This window comes from Pomacea canaliculata, linkage group LG13 (genome assembly GCF_003073045.1).
Source record: "Pomacea canaliculata isolate SZHN2017 linkage group LG13, ASM307304v1, whole genome shotgun sequence".
Taxonomy (NCBI): Eukaryota; Metazoa; Mollusca; class Gastropoda; order Architaenioglossa; family Ampullariidae; genus Pomacea; species Pomacea canaliculata.
The window spans coordinates 13,142,035-13,163,412 of NC_037602.1; the positions used below are offsets into that span (position 1 = coordinate 13,142,035).

Here is a 21,378-nt window from a genome sequence, read left to right on the forward strand (position 1 = left end):
GTTTATGATATTATGTTTGAACCTTACTGAACAGAATAAGAAGAAAAATGAAATTGTAAAGATGTAAAACTACCATCCTGAGGTTTCTGTTTCGTGTTGTAGAGTGTAGCTCACTAATGTTTACGTACAAAGCAGGAGTCATCTTGGCCTTAATATGCCAATAATCAGTGAAAAGCAAAATTTATGTTGAAAATCATGCAGTATATTTTGTTTTTGGTAGAATAGGTTTCTTGTAACGTAGCACGCACAGTGTGACTTTTGGTTAGAGTCAACTGTTGACCTACAGGTTCTGTTACAGATGAAAACTCAAGATAAGTAAAATAAATATACCACCAACAGTAATAGCACAGAAGTTTACCAGTGAAAGATCAAAAACGGTAAAGTACATTTAAGTTATTTGGATTTCCAGATACACATTATTGCAAGTTAACTTAAGTTGTCAAAGATTTAAGTGCTATTCAGTATTGTATAGACATTTTCGATTTTCAGTGTTCCCAGATTCTCTTTTCATCTGTTAATTTTTAGTAGTGTTAAGTAGGTGGTATTCACTGATTAAAAATGCTGAGTTTAAGAATATGATTTACAGTCATTTTAACAGTGCAACCTCAGTTGCTTGTTTCTGACTGGTGCTGGCTGTATTAAATGTTTTTTCTCTTCCATCAAAACCGGAGTAAGGTTTCACTAATGTTACACTTGCTTTTGTGAATGCTAACACCCCATCGAGTCAACGGATTTAAAGCCGTCACTACTCTGCTGATTGTTGTAAACAGCTCCCTTTGAAAAAATCCACCACCTGCTCTGCCGCTGGTTATTCTGTTGCATGTCCCTCGTCACCAAGTTCTGACATAGATTCTGCTTCTGCCAAAGCCTTTGCTGTGTGTTGTCAACTCTCTACTGGATCATATTTCCTCCTCACATCATTTGCACACTCCCTTCTGTAAAATGTGTAGTATTTTAAACATTCATAGCCATTGTAAAGATTCTCTGACTCGTCGCATCAGGATTAGCATTGGCACAATCGAAGTGTACCAGTTAATGTGATCACATGTAACACCAGCTGGAAACATGATCGACCAATACAACATGGTTGTATGAGAACCATGTTTACCCCGCATGACAACTCAACACTTGTCTCCATGTTGGGCTTTTCAATGTCTGTATCGTCAGTACAACAGTCATTAAAGTGTGTTGAAATTGCAGATTTGTAACAGATCTCCGCCTCGATATTTTTATCATCACTGAGACCTGGCTTAAACAGCAAGATGAGGACAACTCCAGTGGGCTACTGTCTGAAATCATTCCCCCGTCCTACACTCGGGGGCGGCATTGCTCTTATCTACAAATCATCACTTGCCAAATACCTGCTTTATCATTCCCACATACATCTTTTAAATGTGTACAAGTCTCTTTTTGGGCTCTCTATTGCTGGATACACCTGTTCTGCATCTATAGACCCCCTTCAAGTGCCAAGAACAAACTCACAACCTCTACTTTTTTCCTCGAAATTTCATAAATGCTGGAGTATACATACAATATGCTCAATGGACCTGCAGTGCTTCTTGGATATGTTATTGTCCATTTTGACAACAAGTCTCATCCTGACACAGTAAAAATGTCAGAATTGTTGCACACTTTTCATCTCATCCAGTCTGTTTTGCAGCCCACTCATAAAAGAGATCACATTTTGGACTGGGTAATGCATCAACCTGATGACCAATTAGTGCAGGCAGTTGATGTTTTTCAAGATCTTGCATCTGATCATTACTGTGTATTGATTGAACTTGATTGCAGATGCCCATCATTGGCGCCAGTTTTTAGACCCACTCGTCCATTATGCAGTGTTGATATAGTTGCATTCAAGGCACAACTGCAAATGGCCCTGCTCCAGCCACCCTCTGCTGAGCAACTTGACTGTTTTGCATAGAGTAGATGATGACCATTCCCCGGTGTCTTGATGGTTGATGCGCCAGTCCAAATATGCATCTTGGTATTCACCGGTCCATGTTGAGGTCTGTTACCGGAAGCATACTCACCGGTGAGCTGAACATGTTTGGTGGAAGAGTGGACTCGCCATCCACAAAGAGATTTATAATGCCGCCAAGCGAAGCATTGCAAAATGTGTCAACAAGCCCAAGACATCATATCTTTGGCCCAAATAAATAATTGCACCTCCTCCAGAACATTTTTTGACATATGCAGTGGAATGACTGGAATTAGCACGGCAGTGCTGCTGCCCACTGCCTATCCTGCTTCACAGCTGCCGCAAGTGTTTTGTGGCTATTTTGCTAACAAGATTTCAGGCATTCAATCATCCTTGGACTCGATATTGGTGCCCGCCAGCATCCCCTTTGATAGTTTTCTTGGATGCTCTGTGACCAAATTTTGACCAGTCTCTGATGCTGAAAACCAAACCAACAACTTGCCAGTTAGATCCAATACCCACAAGCCGTCTTCTTGAGTGCTTAGATATTTGACTTCCTTCCATCACAAACATTGTAAATATCAAGTTGTCATCAGGTGTTTTCCCATCTTTGTTTAAAAATGCTCTGGTGAAGCCACTTCTTAAGAAAGCCGCACTTGATGTCAATATTTTGCCCAGTGTCCAGCTTGTCTGTTCTCTCAAAGATCATAGAGAAAGTAGTTATGACATAGCTCTGGGCCTACTTAGCAGTTCATCCCCCATGCTCAGTCGGCATTTAGACCTTTTCACTACTGAAACTAATTATCTGCCCTTGACAGTGGTGATGTTTTCTCCTTAACTCTACTGGACCTGTCTGCTGCATTTGACGCCATTGACCATTCTCTGCTCCTTCATAGAATACACACCCTCTACGGGATTTCTGGACCTGCACTAGCGTGGTTCAACTCCGATTTCACTTATGGGACGCAGATTGTGTTTGTTGATGGTCAAATATCTTGCCTGCTCCACTTTCTTGTGGCGTCCCTCAAGGCTTAGTACTTGTCCCAGTTCTGTTTATTCTGTATATGAAGTTACTTTCATCTTGCATCCAGTCTCACAACGTTTCTCATCAATCATATGCTGATGATATTGCGGCCCTGTGCTCCACTGAGAGTGATTAGGAACAAGAAGAAGATATGCTGATGATATGCAGCTGTACTGCCCCACTCGACCGGCTGAGTCTCACTCTGCCTCCAGCACCATAGAAGTCTGTATTAATGAAGTCAAAGACTGGATGATGACAAACTTAAATTCAATGATGATAAAACAGAAGCCCTCCTATGTTCCAGAAAAAGAAATTCGTCTTCACTCATTTGTCCACCAAGACTCATCAAGGTGGGCAAAATCAGCATGAAGATGGATTTCTTCTGGAACATTGGAGGGCTTCTATTTTATCTCAAACACCCTATCTTTACCATCTGAGTTTTTCATTTGTTGGATTAATTCTCCACTTCCTTCAGTAACCACCTTTCTCACAACATTTCCTCAACCTCCCTCTCCTTTTATATTCTTGATCTGCATGAGTAAACAAGCTTGGCCTTGACCTTTTGATCACTTGTCCACCATCCTGCCTCACACTGTTATTTATTTTTATTTGCTGCCACTGTGTTGAGGTGACCTCTGATAGTCATGTGTACACCAAAAATGGACAACTATATGTTGTTGCTGCCATCACCACCATTACTACTATTACCACCACTGATAGTTCTACAGCTTCAAAATCATAGCTGCACATCAAAAGACTGTCAAAGAAGAGAAGGACAAAAATGGATATTTTGGTAGTGGTACTGAGCTTCAGTGACTCTATCTAGGTTGATGGCATTCACCTTCTCAATATGAGAACACAACAAATTCTGTTTTGAGGCCGCCATTATTATTATGTCTGTGTGTTTATATTTTGTCTTTGTAAAGTGCTTAGTGTTGCCCCATGATGATGGGGTGAAATGGTATATTGTTTCAATTTATAAATTCTGTATTTTTTGTGTTGATATAATAAGATATACATGTATATTTTACTGAAACAGTTGAAACTTGCATACTGCAAAAAGAGATGGCTAACCATGTTATAGAATAATGATCCCAAAGCTGGATGTTATCTATTCAACTTGTGCATTTTAGTCTGCTTAAACTGCTGTCTGAAAAACCCTAAAATCTAGATCCTGTTACAGAGTCGCTGTTTTGTGTTTACTGAATTAATCCGGATAATTGGAGTATTTCCAATGGAGGTTTATACTTGTAGTATACAGTGTTTAAGAAAATTAAATCAAGTTGTTGTATTGTGTAGTTGCAAGTAAGAAAAAGAGATAATGTAGAATCAAATAGCGTTATGAAACTGATACCAGATGTCACGTGAAAGCTGAGTTGTGGGAAAGCTATCATGAATAGACACTTGGCTGCCAGATGCTAGTGCTGTTACACTTAAAAATAGCCCCAAGTGATAAACAGAGGAGCTTTTAATTGAAAGTAATTTAGGGGTTGCCTGAAAAATCAACTGCAAAAACAGTGACGAAATAGGAGCAAATCTATTGTCACTGATTAAAAAGGATTATTTTGACAGGAAGATATATCTTTTTGCACAGTCGCATTCTTTTGTCTTATCTTTTATGTACATTTAACTTTATAAATACTCCATGAAATATACAGGCATACAGGCACTAATATCTGGCAGACAAATTTACAACTGCAGAAAAAGCTTTTACCAAAATGCACAAAAAACTCATGTATGCAGAACAGGAGAAAACATAAAAAGATTACATAACTGCTCAGAAAAGCGATATTCTTTTAAGCTAAGCCAAAGTTTCCAGTCACATTTTTAGGAGACCCAACAGGTGCAACACAAAACCATTTTAGAAAGAATGTTACTGCAGAATGAGAAGATCACCACCATTGCCCTTAAAGATTTCCTTTTCAGGAATTGCCACTGTCCTAAGAAAGCTGTTAAATCTTCTGTGACATGATTTCAATGGGCTTGCCTTTTTGAATTTGCCTTTGATGTCTGTTTTTATATGGATGTGTTTATACAAAGTGTTGTTGATGTATTAAACTGCACACTGGAATTACCCTCAACAGATTAGTCCGAAAAACTATGTCTGTGCACAGATAACTTTAAATGTTAGTCCACTGGTCGATGAGTGAGGATGTATTAGATAATTCAGCTAGATAAGCTTACCAGGAATTATGCCAGAATCAGCTGGGATGGGCAGCTTCAACTCCAGTTTTCATAGTGTTTATGAATTTTAAATATTAGAACTAGTAGGGTTCCCTAACCCCCCTACCCCCTACCTCCAATAGCCGCTTGACTAACAATTGAGTTGATTGTTCTGCAGAACTTGAGACTGTTTGCTTCTTTGCTGTTGTGTTTATGACATCAAATCTGCAGGTGCATCCTGACAATTAGTGGTCGATAAATTTTATAAACGAGACAGCCAGTTAAGAGAAATATTTCTATAACTTTTGAAATAGTTAGCTGTGGCTTGTACTTTTACACAAGACAAAGACACACTGCTTTGAAGAAGCTGTTAAGAGAAAGTAATTAAGCAGGATATTCTGTAAAGGTGATGCGCCTTTCTTGTTAGCAGAACCTGCTTTTGCTTTGAACGTCACATAGTCTTTCGTCAAGCCGTGTAAGGTAAGATGCGCACAGATCACTGCAGTTCAATGACTGAAGGCTCGATTAGAAGATAGAGAAGCCAGCGACAGTACACGGCGTGCTGCTTGACTAAGCACGTGCAATCCATGGGTATGATTGTCGACGGTGGCGTTATAATGCCGCCAGACAAATAGTAGGCGACTGGAGAACAGATTTTGCGTCAAGAAAAATATGTCTGATGGTGTGCAAGAGGATGACGGGTTTGAAGACACATCATCTCCTCCCCCAGCTTTTCTTTTGAAAAGAGGTAAAGGAGGCTTGGATCATTGATAGCTTACAACTTCAAGACATTTGCTTCCGCAAACATAAAATCGGTAATCATGCAGTTGCCGCTTCTATGTGATCCCCGTTTCGACAAATGCTAGCCAGGGGACCATTGAAATCGGTAATATGTTGCGTGAGAATTGCCGAAGGAAAAGTGTACGGTCGAAGCAATTTTCTGCAGATTATGTCGGGTGTCAAGTTTTCTGTAAAGGCAGCATTGTATGGCTCGTGGTGTAGAGTTGTATGAGTACGGACTTTTCTCTATCTACTACATGAGGTTGAATCAATTTTCCAAACGTCCCGCTAACTCATCCTCGCTGTCAATTTTTGTCGCATGCACGCGTATTATCATTGTTGTCTTTGCGGATCATAAAAGCGGTTGTTAATTACGGCCTTATTACAAGCGGTGGACGATCTGAATTAGGTTAACTGCTACGCTCCACGACTGTGCGCTATAGAGGTCATTATTAGGTACACCCTGAACTGAACTATCTTTATTTTCTCTCCATTTTACTGATCATGGGTAGAGATGAATAATGTAATCAAACATTTTATTCTCTTTGCGGGCGGGCGTGTGTGTAAGAGAGAGAGTTTGGCTGATGAGAGAACTGTAGATCAGATTCCGATCACTGAATACTGAGGGATAAATGCAAATATTTTAAAATATTTTATGTTTAAATACGTATGCATGTGAAAAAAATTTATCGTTGAGTTTGAAAGGAAAAATTGCTTCCACCCACCAAAGGGTCATTTTTTTTACTGTGGTGGTGATGGGGGAGGGGGAATAAAAGGGGCGAGGAAGGGACGGGTTAGGAGAGGTGTAAGAGAAGGGTCGTTACTCCATGATGCCGCAAGTATTGGTTACTATTGTTGGTACCCTCTTCCAGCTTTTCTTGTTCTTACTGTCCAGGCAGCCTGCTAAGTTGGCACTATACCGATTCCTTATGCTATACTATTCCTGTATTCTAAACGTCCATTTAGTTGTGGATGCTGTATTAATTTTTAATTCTTCATAATTCAAAGTAGTTTAACTTTTTTTCTCTATTATTTTTATGTGTTGTTACTCTACCTTAAGGCCAAAATTTCGTTGGTTTATGAAATTTGACTCGAAACTGGAGAAAAACAGCGAACAGTGAATTAGACACAAAATATCAGTATCATGCTGTTATCTGAATCGCGTTCAGACCTTACGCAGCTGAGCTAATTCAAAAGATATGCGTATCTCGCGATCTAGCACGTTTTGCATAAGAGATAATTATTTGGGCTCGTTTATGCATTAAGAAACTTGGACTGTGATCTGCAAATAACGCTGCTAAAATATTTGCCACTTTACCGTAAGATGTTTAGTGTCAGGGGCAACAGTTTCCAATCAGCCCAGCACGAAAGGCCATCCTGTGGGCATTAAAGCATAGGAGGCCGCGATTAACATTAACATTTTTTTGTTGCTCCTCTCTTTCTGTGGATTATACTGTTGTAGGGTCCGGTGGCGCAGCGGTTAGCTATCACCAATACAGTGAGGAATGGCTGTTCTGGTTCATATCTCGTCTTGGGTACGCTGTTCTTTTGCTTCATATGGCATATGTTTACAGTCCCGGATCCAATGCCACGATATAGCCACAGTTGCTGGTGGCGTACAACACCACCCCACGCCTGCATTTTCTTTTGCATCTCTATAAACAACTGGCAGGTTGTGGGTAAACTGAGGCGGCCACGTTTCACTGTCATAATGTGACTTGTTACCCTGAGTCTTTATCGAGCAAATGGCAAGGCTAGAAATAATGGCAGTGTGTATGTTCGTATTGACTTACCCACTCTCCTCCCAACCCTGCTTCCGCCAAACACGTGTAAACTATTAAATACCGCCATGCTTGGGTTTTGTTCTGTTGTTGCTATGTATTAATGCAGGATATTTATCCTAGACCATCTCGCATCCACAGTATTGGAAATGAGCACATACGTCAATATGAATATGCATCTCATGGGGATTTCTTTATGGCTTTCCTTTGAAACAGCATCTGGAAGTTTTGAGTCTTAAGCAAACGTCAACTCCAAACGGCTAAGATCATAAACTCGCCTCGTGTGCAAGAAGTCTGGTCACTGCATGTGCAACTATTAGCGCTCCCCTCAGCCCACAGGCGCCTCGGGTCGCTGACGTACACCTTTCGTTCGCTCACCAGCCCGCATGAAACCGATAAGATCCGGCAGGAAGGAGAGCGTGATGCTCGGGGCCACCAACCCCCCTCCCCGAAACGCCAGCAATCACCACACTGGCAACAGCGGAATACGAATGGCAGGCATGGTAGCAAGATGCTCATTTTTACTAGCAATCAATGGTATTATTAAATTGTACGTCATTGATGAACGTACAAATGGAAAAAGGAACGAACTATATATGTATGCTGTGACTCTAAACCAGTGATGCCCAACCTTTTTCGGCCTGCGGGCCATACACATTTCCGACATACGTGTCACGGGCCGCTTCACCGCGAAAAAAAAAAAAAAAAAAAAATAGAGCAGATACAATTTTTATTAGAAACAAGTTGTACTTATGATGATGATGATGTCTATTTGTAATGCGCAGGTATCCATTCAGAAGAATGCTCATTGCGCATTACCTACCATTAATTATGTAGTAATTAGTGGGATATTTGAAGTTGTTTACCCGAAACCAACTTCTGAATGTCCGGCTGCATCGTAGAGACCAAGTCGGAGCACTAAATCGAAATGTTCGTCCATCGAAAAAAAGATCGAGAGACGCCCCTAAGTAGGGATAAATACTTCTTCTTCCCTTTTTTTATCGTTTTTTTTTTTTTAGGTCTTTTTTTTATATTACTAACATACCGATTTCTTGCACTGTGGCAGAAGTTTCGCGGGCCGGATATGGCCCGCGGGCCGTAGGTTGGGCATCCCTGCTCTAAACAGTTCAAGAGAAAGTTTAGTTTGAGGCTCGCACTAGTGGGCAAAAGCATCACTAGTATCCTCTCCCTCCACCTACCCCCACCCTCAACTGATTACGGCTCTAAAAATAAATGAGCTTGACATCTGTGAACAGTGGTAGTAAAACGTGCAATTTATATGCCGGTGTTAACCCTTTGTTCGAGAAGCTCTGCTTTCATTCAGACCAAGAACCGTGTATTGTCGCAGTTATGTTTTTTCAAATATTTTATTTTGGTAGCTGCCTTAAATATAGGAGCTGACAGCTTTTCCTCGCAGCTTTGAGCTCGAGTCATCTAGGTCAGACCTGGGCAAGGGGCGGCCCGCGGGCCGGATCCGGCCCGTCTCCTGTCTCTGACCGGCCCGCCCACTGGCTCGCCCGCCAGTATATATACTATATATACAGTATTGGGTCAAACTGAGTTAACTATATTAGTCCGGCCCTCTAAAACCATCCCAATTTCTCATGCGGCCCCTTGGGAAAATTAATTGCCCACCCCTGTTCTAAGTGGATTGTTTCCTTTAGGGATATGGACACCAAACATTTCCGAAGGAGATGGTTGTGTCATGTGAACTGTTAGTGTCTTTAAACTGCCGCATGTTAGAATTGTGTTGAGTAAAACAGGCTGAGGGAAAGTTTTCTAGTCCGAACGTCTTCTTTTCAAAAATAGGAGAAGCTTAATGAAGGTCTTCTATTCCGAGTCTCACTTTTCTTCAAAAATAGAAGGAAGGAAACGGACGTGAGAAACTTGAAACCAGACAGATGGAGCGCCGTTCTGTTCAACACGGACTTCCCCTTTTGTGATATCATTAAAAGGTATAGCTTATTTTATCTTTTAGAGCAGGGTTTTGCGTGTATTATTATATGAGTAGTACATGTACCAGTTCACTTTATAAGACTTCTTATTTTCAATCCGCGATGATCTGGTGCCACCACATCCAAAAAGACAGTCTAAGGCTAGAAGAGAGAGAAGGTTGTTGCATTTGTTCTCCGACTGATCTTTCAGGTGTACGAGAAATGTACATAACCACTTGAGATCCACACAGCCCTCTTCCCTAACGCTGGACCAGGAGACAAGAGAGGTTTTGGCTGCCAATAGTCGATAGCAACATGACAGTCGATCGATTTAATCACGTCTAAAGTGGATTACTCCTCGCAAACTGCAGTTGCTGAGCTCTGGGCCCTAATGAAGGAGCTTACAACTAACCTAGGCGTCCAGCCTCTGCATGAAGTCGCCTTTTCCCCAAGTCCCAAGAAGGTGATGATGAGGTTTGGAAAAGGATTTGCGAACGAAGAAGCTTTCAAAGAAATCGGAGGTCAAAATGAAAAGACCGTTGAAGTCGCTTCTGTTTACTTAAGATTTCAGGTACGTGTTTCGAAAAATTCCATTAATCGAGGGAAGTGTATTATCGTCTGTATAAAAATGGTGATTCGTTGTGAACAAAATACGACCGCTTGAAGTCAGTTCCATTTTTGCCTTTTATATTTAAAAAGCATTCAGACATATCGTTGAAATAAATTTTATAGAATATTTTTCATTGTTCGTTGCGGCTGTTTTGTGTTTTGACACGGTAGCTCCGTGGCACAGTCGGTTTTATTTCAATTAGAGTCGACTCTCGTGATTGTACCTGATTTATTATTTATGATATACCGAAATTGTTACATGTATATGTACAACAAACGATTCATATTCAGATCTCGTGCGCTATGATTATATCACTGAAGGGATATGTGCTAATGGTTAATACTCTCGATTTATCAAGATCTCTTTGCACAATTTAAAAAGAAGGAAATGTCCTGGTCGTGTCTTAACTACTCCTTGAACACAATTAAATGAGAGAAAGATGACACATTCACAACTTTAATTCCGGAAGGGGAACAATGATAATGAATGATGACGCCGAAGAAAGAAACTAAATAACTAAAGAAGAAAGCTGTGGTCTGATGGCGGTGGTGGTAACGACGACGATTGGAGGAAAGCCAGGAGAAATAAATGATAGCAGTTAACATTGGTGGTCAGAGGGAGTTAAAGTCGTGAGTCCCTCTCTGTGTAACGTTTGCGTGAATCATCAATGCTTTCCTTGTCATTTCTGATGTTCAAATGCGCAGTGTAGTCATGCTGGCGGTAAAAACTGACGATAAAGACTACTGGAACTTTATCTGGCTTTGCTGTATATCACGACCAATGCTCTCTTTATCCATTTAATGTAAAGAGATAAACTTGCTCACGCCTCACTCTCTCACTCCCCCGCCTTTCCCCCACTCTGCGTTTGTGTGTGCAGACAGGACAGTTCTTGTTCACCCTTTTGCACTCATATTTTGGTTTGAAGAGACTTTGCAAAGTTCTTTTTCGGTACATTAGGGCGATGCGCACAACCTCATTTTGCAGTTGATCGTGGCCTCCAGCGCGGACGACTAGAAATGAGAACAACCCCTCGTCGCTGATATCACTCCACGATATCTTCCATCTCAGTGCGCGTTATTCAGCACTTCTGATACAAACCGTCACTTCCTTCTTTATATTTTTCCCTTCTGGATTACTGTTCAGCACATTTCATTCCATGAAAGAACTTGTTTGTGTGTTCCTTGACCAGAAACTTGTTGGTGTGTGCACACTGTTTAAAACTGGGTTAACTTTATACTTCCTCGTTTGCTAGCTGAAACCCCGTCACCAGCCTCTCGACTTCTTCCTATAAAATGTAGTCTTAGAGTGACCTCAACTCGATTCTAGATGAACGACTTTTGCTGGGAACCACAACAATCTGTGTCAGTCATCGGAAGCCACGACACATGGAGGTTTCTGAGATAAAACATTCTCCCCACGTGTGATATTGTAACAAGTCTGCAGACCATTTCACAAGTGCCGTCGATGACGTTTGTAGTTCCTGCGTCGCAAGCCGACATCGTTTACGAGTGGAGAGTTTGGGGGACCCTGAGCCTCCCCCTTCTTCCCCCAGATGTCCAGTGGAGTGGCCGCATTTATGATTGAGAAGTACAGGAAACAAGACCATTGAAGTTGATTACCCTTGCAATTACTGTTAGCGCAAGCGCTATAGGGAAGGGGTTGGGGTGCTGAAAGTGGTGGTAGCTTATAGATAGAAAACATCTGGGTCGTGTCGCGATGGTGAAGCACTTTCTGTACACCATCCTTTCAGGGCTTGGGCTGTATGATGTGTAACGGAGTCTGTCAGTTCCGTAAGTGCAGTCAAACAACCAGGAGGTTATAATGTCTAACAAGCAGGGGTAAATAGCAAATGCGTGAATTAAGGATCCAAACTGGAAGATTAGTTGGCTTAGAAGTGAAGGAGCTGTGCTAGGTATTACTCTATACATAGATGGCGCGATCGAAACTGGCAGTTCCCTTTGAAGGTATGTGAGGGTATCGGCTATAGCTCATAGATAGGTACTCCCTAAACTTTCGTTTCTCTTTCACTGCAGGTTCTGGAAGACATGCGAAGGTGAGAGGGGAAAAGCAGACAAACGACAATTGAGGTTTAGACATCGTAAAGCGTCAAAGGAGAAACAGCCCCATTGTCGTCTTGTTTTCGCCAGCCATTGTCGACGTTCTCGCAGGTGAATCCGGGACTTGCAAGGAGTCGGCGAACAAGTGCCACGACCACAACCTGCTGCAGTCCCGTCACATGAGGCGCAGTTGGTCATTGAACTCTGACCTCTGATCACCGACGATCAATAGTGAGTATATTATATATTCGTGATTTGAACTGTAAAGCAACCTACTCCCCCCCCCAAAAAAACACCAGTTGTTTGCTTTTGTTTTCACCTCACAAGCTTCCGTACATTATCAAAACCACCTATATTCGAAGAAACATTCTCAGCGTAAACCGTCTTAACGTGAAGTATGTGTTAGCAAACAGATTTTTCAGTAGCTGAGTGGATTCATACTCAAAAAGTCGACATGTTAGCATTTTACGATTTTCACAAACGAGAAAGGGGCACGGAGAGAGACAGAGAAAAGAGAGACATGAACTCAAAAACAGAAAGACATAAAGACCAATACAACGACCGCCTTGGCTTCAAGAGAAGAATTACTGAACGCATTAACATACCATTTACAACTTTGCGATCCAGCAGCTGTTCGGATGATTCAATTCTCAAAGGACCGTGAATTAGATGCATGGCGATAGCAGCTACTTACATTTAAAGCTGTAGTTTCGTTTTTGGAGCTATCGGGTACGAGAGGGGTGTTGTTGGTGGTGGTATGGGGGGAGGAGTAGGAAGAAAGAGTGTGTATGTGTTTGTGTGAGAGAGAAATATTGGATGGGAAATCGTTTATGATGAATCACTCCCTCCACTCTTCATAAGAATGTTGCTGTACATGGCTAGGCGTATTCGTTTAATGTTAACTTGGTGTTTCTTGAACTGCCGATTGATTTTGCTGTGCTCTCTCACACACTCTTTCTCACACAGGTCACTTCCCATGAAGTGGACGTAAGGGCATTCATCGTCTTTTTCCCTTCCTCCCCCATCTCTGTTACCCCCATTACTCTCCTTGCTCTCTTCTCACCCCTTGCTTTGTCTGGTAATAATTTATTTCGTAATGGATGACGACTTAAACCTTAGCACTCTTATATACTTGTTTTATTTACGTCTCAAATGCTGCGCAGAGTGACAAAGGAGACTTGTACCAACCCCCCATCCGCCGTGCATAGTATTCAAACTGGAATCTTAAATTGGCATGTGGACAGTTTATTGCGCCAAAGCATGACCATTAAATCATACGAGATCTGTCTGAGGACTGGGTGTACTGTGTGAACAATGATATGAGTGCTACCGTTCATAGTGAGTTTTTGCAGAAGGTCAATCAGCAAGTTTAGAAAGAGAATCTGCAGCGTTAGATTCGCTCGTTGTGCGAGAAGAGACGAAAGTTGTGGCAGGACAAATCGTGGCTGCTTCACCACGACAAAGCAGTTTCTGGCTGAGAAGAACATCGCCGGATTGGAACTTCTACATTCATTTGATCTTGCTTCGTGTGACTTATTTCTTTTTCACAAGCTGATGGAGATAATCAAGGGGACCCGTTTTGAAGGCGTGAAAGCCATCAAGAGGACCGTAACAACAGGCTGAGGGGCTCCCCGGAAGATTCCTTCTAGCAGTGCATAGAAGGATGGGAAAGAGCATTAGATTCGAGGGGGATTACTTTGAAGGTAAAGCCACGTATTCGTTTGCTATTGAAATGTTTATGACACCCAGTCCCGTTACTTTTCAGACAGACCACGTATGTAATATTTTTCATTGACACGTTTCTGTCGCTTCTGTTATTTATGCCAAGGAACTCATTAACCTTATTAATTTAGCCAACTGATTCAGGCACTAAAATCAATATTATGTTCCATAAGTTATCATTTATTTATTTTATCATGCATGTTGCACTCTAGTCTTTAACATTGCCAATTATCTCAAAATTTACAGATTTACCTGGCAAATGGCACCTTACTCTAATATTAGTTTAATGAAGCGGCAATGTTGCTGATGAAAATGCAGTGGACTAATGCGCACATTACGGCACAGGAGGGCAGGCATTAGTAGGTCCTGGCAGTGCGACACCGATCTCTTCCGTGGGAAGACACTTGGCTGCAGCGTATCAACACGCTTCCTCGAGTATCTCTACAGAGCTTTGATACCAGGCTCCATTGTTTGTGTTATAGGACTGATTTCTCGCAACATCTGTTTTGTTCTCATGCTAGTTGACCGTGCACCAGCAGATTCACGTCTCCCCTTATTTGATGGCCTTTCTCGATTAGGTCAAAGGGGATATAGGAGAAAGGGAGGGACAACGAATTGCTGTTGACAGATGAAGCGCTGGCTTGTGCACGACCAAATTACAGCGTGCGGTACTGCTGTGTATCGACAGTATCCGTTTTTCTCGCTTAACCCCTACTCCCACCGCTGTTCCCCCCATTTTGTCAGACTAGACTCGTTGATGATGGAGTCATTTTTTTATCACTTCTTTTCTCGTTCCTGTCGATGGAGAGATAAGGATGATGGATGACGAGGGAGCCCCCACTGCACCGCTGTGAGTGCTTGCCGTCTTCTGGGGTTGCGGCACGCAGGTTGCAGGGATAAACTGGACGTGCAGACAACAGCCTCCTCTCTTTTTACGATGCCCCCTCCCCTTCCCGCCTGCTGATGCTGCAGCGAGAAGGAAGACGTGGGAAGGGAGCGCGAGATTTCAGTTCCAGAACGTGGAAAGGGAGGCAGTGGCGACGACGCAATCAAGTCGAAAGAAGACTCTGCAGATGCATAAGTGGAGGTAGACACCGTTACTTTAGGCAGCACTCGAAGACACTATGCAGTAGAATATGTATTTGAACACTCGAAGGTGCACTGCTTCTTATTGGATTTGAAGATTGGCATTCGACTTTTTTCAGCTATTTTTTGCTGTTCATTGTTGAGAACTCGCTTTTTTGCGAGTTTATGTTACTGAAAGTTTCTTGCTTTAAAAACGGCAGATGTAACAACATCTTTGGTCGCAAAAATTGAAATGTTTCATCACTAGAGCCGTCTCATACACCAGCGATGGATCCGTACAATAGCGAGGAGCGCTCAGGTGAGTCTTCACGAAGCTTGCGGTGTAGTCGCATGTATGAATCTGTGAGTTTAGGATCACATCAAATAGCTTTTGATCATCATCATTTATATCTCCTGCATGTATATTTGAAAGCAAACGTCGCGACATGAAGGTTTTCGTTCACAACGCTTGCTGGAGATGCCCTATAGGGAACGGCATGAACTGACCTCTAAACGGAGAGCACTACGCCTGCAACAGGAAATAGACCAGTCGCCTGTTGCTGAATGAACTGATGTGCGCGTGTTACGTGGGGGGTGGGAGGGAGGAATTCAGCAAACACAGATTAAAACCATGGCTGTTTTGAAGATTAACAGGAAGACGACGAGTTGTTTTCGTTAACAAATTACAGTTATTACGTAATTACGTATGGATAGCATCATGGACCTACACTTAATGCGAAATAAAGTTTTGGCGGGTAGCATGAATCTGCTATTACCTGCAGTACGGACAGGATCAGTCAGGTGATTTCGATATGCTTCATATAACACTTTTCTGAGGGCGCGCTGGGATCTAACTTTTGTTCCAGTCACCCGACATCCCTCCTCTTTCTTTCGCACACTTACGCACAAACGCGGAGTTTGAAAGTCATTTTAACCTCCCTCTGTATTAAACTACGTCGATATAGTCAACTGATTTTAACGCTTGATGACCGATGTCCTTCGAGTAGAGCTGGTTAGGCAGACCGAAGCACTTTTTTTTTTTCGTTTGACCCATCCTCCCTATAGTACACCCAGCTTGTTTCATGCCCCGCCCTCCATCAGCTGGCACTTCAACGAGCTGTCATCAAGTACCTTATTGATACATGTGATTGTTGACTCGGCCGGAATGAACCTGGTTACAGAATAAAGTAAGCAATGTAGATATAACTTAAAAAGCTATAAAAAACAACGGAATCAGATTTGTTTTCGAAATGTTTAAAGTCCACAAATTATTCATAGCAAAGTTATATCTGTGATATTAAATATACCCATACCTATTTTTGTTCTCTTTCACACAAACACACACACTCAGGCAGTATCTTCACATCTACATGAAAGTGGGCTAATTTATCTGGAAAAACATCAAAAGCCATTACAGGAATCAGAAAGCAGTATCTTAAGTTAAATAACATCCCAGCGGACATAATCTTCAAAATATTTCATATAAAGATAAAGTCTATTTTTCCATGTGGGTCAGAGATTTAGTGATGGAAACAATATGAGGATATAGATAGAATACATTTTGTAAGTTATTTCTAAATATTAGAATGGATATTAAAAATGACATTGCCATAGGTGAATATGGCCAATTCCCTCTTGAAATGGACTCGTTTATTTAAATTATCAAATATTGGTGTAGATTATTAACATCCATAATTGGATACTCAGAGCAATGCTAGGGCCTATAAGGTTAGAATTTTAAAAAAAAACCATAGCTTTGGAAATATATATATATGGGAAATGCAGATGGTTGGCAATCTTACCCTGTTTGTAGCCGCTGTGAAAGAAAGATTTGTTGATTGTTTCCGTCAAATGTGGTATGATTCACTATTGTCTTTACTGAATAGTGGGATTATCATCTTAACTTAATTAGAGCACCGTATATAAACCAGGTGGCAATATATGAACACTGGTGTGTCTTGTGTCTTTTAAGATACTGTTGTTTACCTTTAATGGAATCACTCATTTTAACCAAACTAGTATTAATCCTGGACCACTTTCTGTTGTGTCCTAAATATCCATCTCTACATAACAGATATATTTTACTTTTCTACCTTAGATTCCCCTACCCTTAAAAAATTCACCTTTTATGTAAAAACCTAAAGGGTAGTGCAGCCATAATAGTTGCCCTATATGTAACAGAATGCTTGAGAATGAAATTTCTATGTCTATGTACACCACAAAAGATTATGCAGTATACAATGCCCAAAATCTTATTTTATTATGCTGTAGACCCTTAATACAAAAGATAAATGTTTATGTACAGTCACCCAATGTTGATATGCATGTAACCAGAAAATATTTGCGATTTGATATGGGCCTGATGGCCTTCAAAAAACTTAATAAAAAAATTTATTATTATTGTTATAATTCTATCTATCTATTCCTCTTCGTGCATCAGGTTGCACATAAGGCCTCAACCAGAGTCCGCCACCGATGTCGATCGGCTGAAACCCGCTCTAGGTGACCCCATGTCCAGCCCTTTCCCTTCATCTCCCTTTCCACTGTTCGCCTCCAAGTTTCCTTTGGGCGGCCTCGTTTTCTTCGGCCGTCTGGAGTCCATCGTAGGGCGACTCTGGAGAGGTCTGCTGTCTGCTGGCGGAGCACATGTCCAATCCATCGCCAACGCCTTCGTTGAACCTGCGTGGTGATGGACTCGGTTTCAGTTCTTCGGTGGAGTTCTTCGTTGGTGATGGTGTTTGGCCAAAAGATGTTAAGTATGCGCCTGAGGCATCTGTTTTGGAAGACGTCAAGCTTGTTACTGATGGTTTTGGTCATCTTCCAAGATTCTGATCCGTAAAGGAGGGTGCTGATCACATTTGACTTGAAGATTCTCAGCTTGATCTTCTGGCTGATGTTTTTTGCCTTCCATGTGCTCCTGAGTGAGGCGAAGGCCTGGCTGGCTTTCGCCAGTCGGGCTCGAATCTCCACATCTGCATCCCGGTGTTTGACATTTTGGACCCAAGATATGTGAAACTGTCAACTTCCTCAATCTCTTCTCCATTTAGTTTGATGCTGTCTTGGACTCTGGCGTTCACTCTCATACTTTTCGTTTTCTTTGTGCTGACCTTCAAGCCAAGGTTTCCAGCTGTTTCTGAGAAGGCCTTTGTTTTTTCCTGCATGTCTTGGTGGCGGTGTGACAGCAGGGCAATGTCATCAGCAAAGTCCAAGTCTTCCAGCGCTGTTGTTGCTGTCATAGTCATGGTCCATCTGATCCCTCTCCTCTCACTGTCGGTGGAAGTCTTCATGATCCAGTCCATGGCCAGGATGAAGAGGAACGGCGACAGAATGCAGCCCTGCTTCACCCGGTACTGACGTTGAAGGGGTCTGTGAGCTCCGTGTCACAGACAACCTGGGATTTGAAATCGCTGTACAGCATTGCAATGACCTGAACAAGTTTTGCAGGGACTCCATAATGCCTCAGGATCTTCCATAAGGACTCGCGGTGGATGCTGTCAAAAGCCTTCTCCAGGTCGATGAAATTGATGTACAGCGGTGTGTTCCATTCGTTGCTCTGCTCCAGAATCTGTCGCAGAATGAAGATGTGTTCGGAGCAGGATCGCCCAGGGCGAAATCCTGCTTGCTGTGGTCGGAGGTCTTTCTCAAGAGTTGCCGTCAGTCTTGACAAAACAATCTTGCTGAAGACCTTGCTGGTGAGGGAAAGAAGTGTTATGCCCCTCCAATTATTGCAGTCTCCAAGATCTCCTTTCTTGGGTAACTTGAAGATGAGCCCTGTCTTCCACGCAACAGGGACCTGCCCTGATTCCCAAATTTGCCTGAAGATTTCAGTCAGCTTGGGAGCTGTCACATTTATATCTGCTTTCAACATCTCTGCTGTTATTCCATCTGCCCCTGGTGCTTTGCCGCTCTTCATTGTCTTGACTGCTGCTGTCACTTCTTTCAGGCTTGGTGTGCAGATGTCAAGGTCTATAGCTGCTGGCTGGATGTCTGCAAGCTTAGGGGGATCTGGTCTGTTCAGAACTGACTCAAAATGTTCCCTCCAGCGCTGTAGTTTTCCTGCCTCTCCCACGATGACATTACCGTTCACGTCTTTCACTGGCACATCACTGTTCTTAAACCCGTTGTTTAGCTATTTGTTTATCTTGTACAGTGTCTTCAGGTCATTTTTACTTGCTGCATTTTCTGCTTCATCTGCTAGTTTCTCTATATGGTCTCTTTTGTCGGTTCTTGCCATCCTCTTTACCTCTTTGTTTAGTTTTGTATATCTTTGTCTGAGTTGTTCCTTCAGGCGTTCAGATCTCGTGCTGTTGATTCTTTGTTTGACTGACTTTCTCTCTTCTATCTTCTTCCATGTCTCTTCTCTGATCCACTGTTCTTTCTTTTTCCGTTGGAAGCCCAGTATTTTCTCTCCTGATTCCTGTAAGACTCGATTGAAGTCGTCTAAGGTCATCTCTTGTTGGTCTCCTAGTGCCTGGAACCTGTTCTTTACTTCCATAGCAAAGGCCCTTTCGGTGGCTGGATTTTTTAGTTTGCCGGAGTCCACTCTCTGCTGACGTGCCTGTTTTCCTCGTGATCGACGCAGTTTCAGAGAAACTGTGGCTATCACAAGAGTGTGGTCACTGGCAATGTCTGCTCCTCTGTAGGCTCTAACATCTTGAAGTGAGCTCCTCCATTTTCGGTTGATGATGACATGATCTATCTGGTTCTTTGTGATCCCATCTGGTGATGTCCATGTTGCCTTGTGGATGTCTTTGTGTGGGAAGAGTGTGCCTCCAATCAGTAGGTTGTTTTCTTCACAAAAGTCTGCCAGTCTCTCTCCGTTGTCATTGATGGTTCCGATTCCATGTTTGCCCATGACATGCTCCCTGCAGGTGTTGTCACTTCCCACCTTGGCATTGAGATCGCCAATGATGAGCAACATGTCGTGGGCTGGAACGCTTTCTGAGGCTGCCTGGAGCTGATCGTAAAAAGCATCCTTGTCTTCTGCCTCAGAGTCATTTGTTGGTGCATAGCAAGCTAGCACTGTCAGCTTGGTGTACTTTGAATGGAATCTTGCTCTCAAAAGCCTGGGTCCATAAGGCTTCCATTCCAGCAGTGCCTTTTCCGTTTTCTTGTTGAGGAGTAGAGCTACTCCTTCAGAGTGCTGAGCGTCTGATCTTCCTGAGAACAAGATGGTATGTCCTGACGCTAGTCTCCTCTTTCCCGTGCCGGTCCATCTGACCTCACTGACTCCCAGGATGTCCAAGTTGTAGTTGTCAAACTCCTTGACTAATTGGAGCATCCTGCCAGTCTGGTACAAGGTCTGGACGTTCCAGCACCCCACCCTCAACTTTTGCCTCGGCTTCAGTAAATCCGCTGTCGGGGCGCCAGCTCCCTTTCGGGTTTGGCTGTCGTCCGTCATTAGTCCAGTCTCCTGGTGTGCTTCATTACCTTCGCCATCTGTGACGAGTTCTCTGGTTTTAGTTTCTGTAACATGATTTTTTTTTACATGGTGGGGTTGTTAGCCCTACCACAACCTATTTTACCTCTAGGTGAGGTGTCCACCTTAGTCGCCTCTTACAACATGCCTGGCTGGATGGCAGGGACCCTATTCTTACAATGCTTGCTAGGCAAGCATACCCCGGGGTCCCACAGGGGATTGTTATAATTATTCAATTAATATTACACACAGAGAGGACAGTTCATACCAACTAATATATTCACACCTTATTCTCTGACTCTCATTTACTTTTTCTCTTATGCATTCCTTTTAGTCAAATCATATACAGGTCACTGGATGGGCAATAAAATAAATTAAGGTATGTAAATACACTTAGAGCCAAGGACATGATAATCTTTTATCATGACATGACATGACATGATAATATTTCCCTTTCTTGCTCTTGCTTAATTTACATAGACACATGTGAATGCGCATGAACTTACGCACTAAATTCAGTTGTTTTTTTTAGGTTACAGTTCTAAGTAATGAGCTAGAAAATCTTGCTTATTTAATAAGGGCCTTTTTAATTTTTATAGATTCTTTCTTTATTACTCAATTTAACAAGGGTATTTCAGACTGTAGACATGCCTTTTTTGTCCATCTGTGAATGTGAAATTTTTCAAAACTCCGATTAAATGCCTATAAAGAGAGCATGCTTTCATCGTGTGCTCTACATGCAATTATATCTTACTATGACAACTTGAAAACATAATTAGAAATACTTTCATGAATTGTATATATATAAAGTCTCTTTTAAGCAATCCCTTTGAGGCAGTTTTAACTACATTTTAATTCTGTAATTAAACAAATCGATAAGCCACACTGTGCACCATTCTAGT

At 42.2% G+C, this 21,378-nt stretch overlaps 1 protein-coding gene across 10 annotated transcripts in view; it reads left to right on the top strand.

Moving 5' to 3' along the window:
- The window catches only part of LOC112554697 (tumor necrosis factor alpha-induced protein 8-like protein 1), a 29,734-nt gene that overhangs the window by 1,747 nt on the left and 6,609 nt on the right, over window positions 1-21,378 (top strand). For 2 of the 10 annotated variants that reach the window (XM_025222655.1, XM_025222656.1), the window contains exon 2: window positions 12,247-12,501. In XM_025222655.1, the coding sequence (XP_025078440.1) occupies window position 12,501 (1 nt within the window). In that variant the 5' untranslated portion in view covers window positions 12,247-12,500. The other 8 variants (XM_025222657.1, XM_025222662.1, XM_025222660.1 and 5 more) reach the window with 8 other exon arrangements.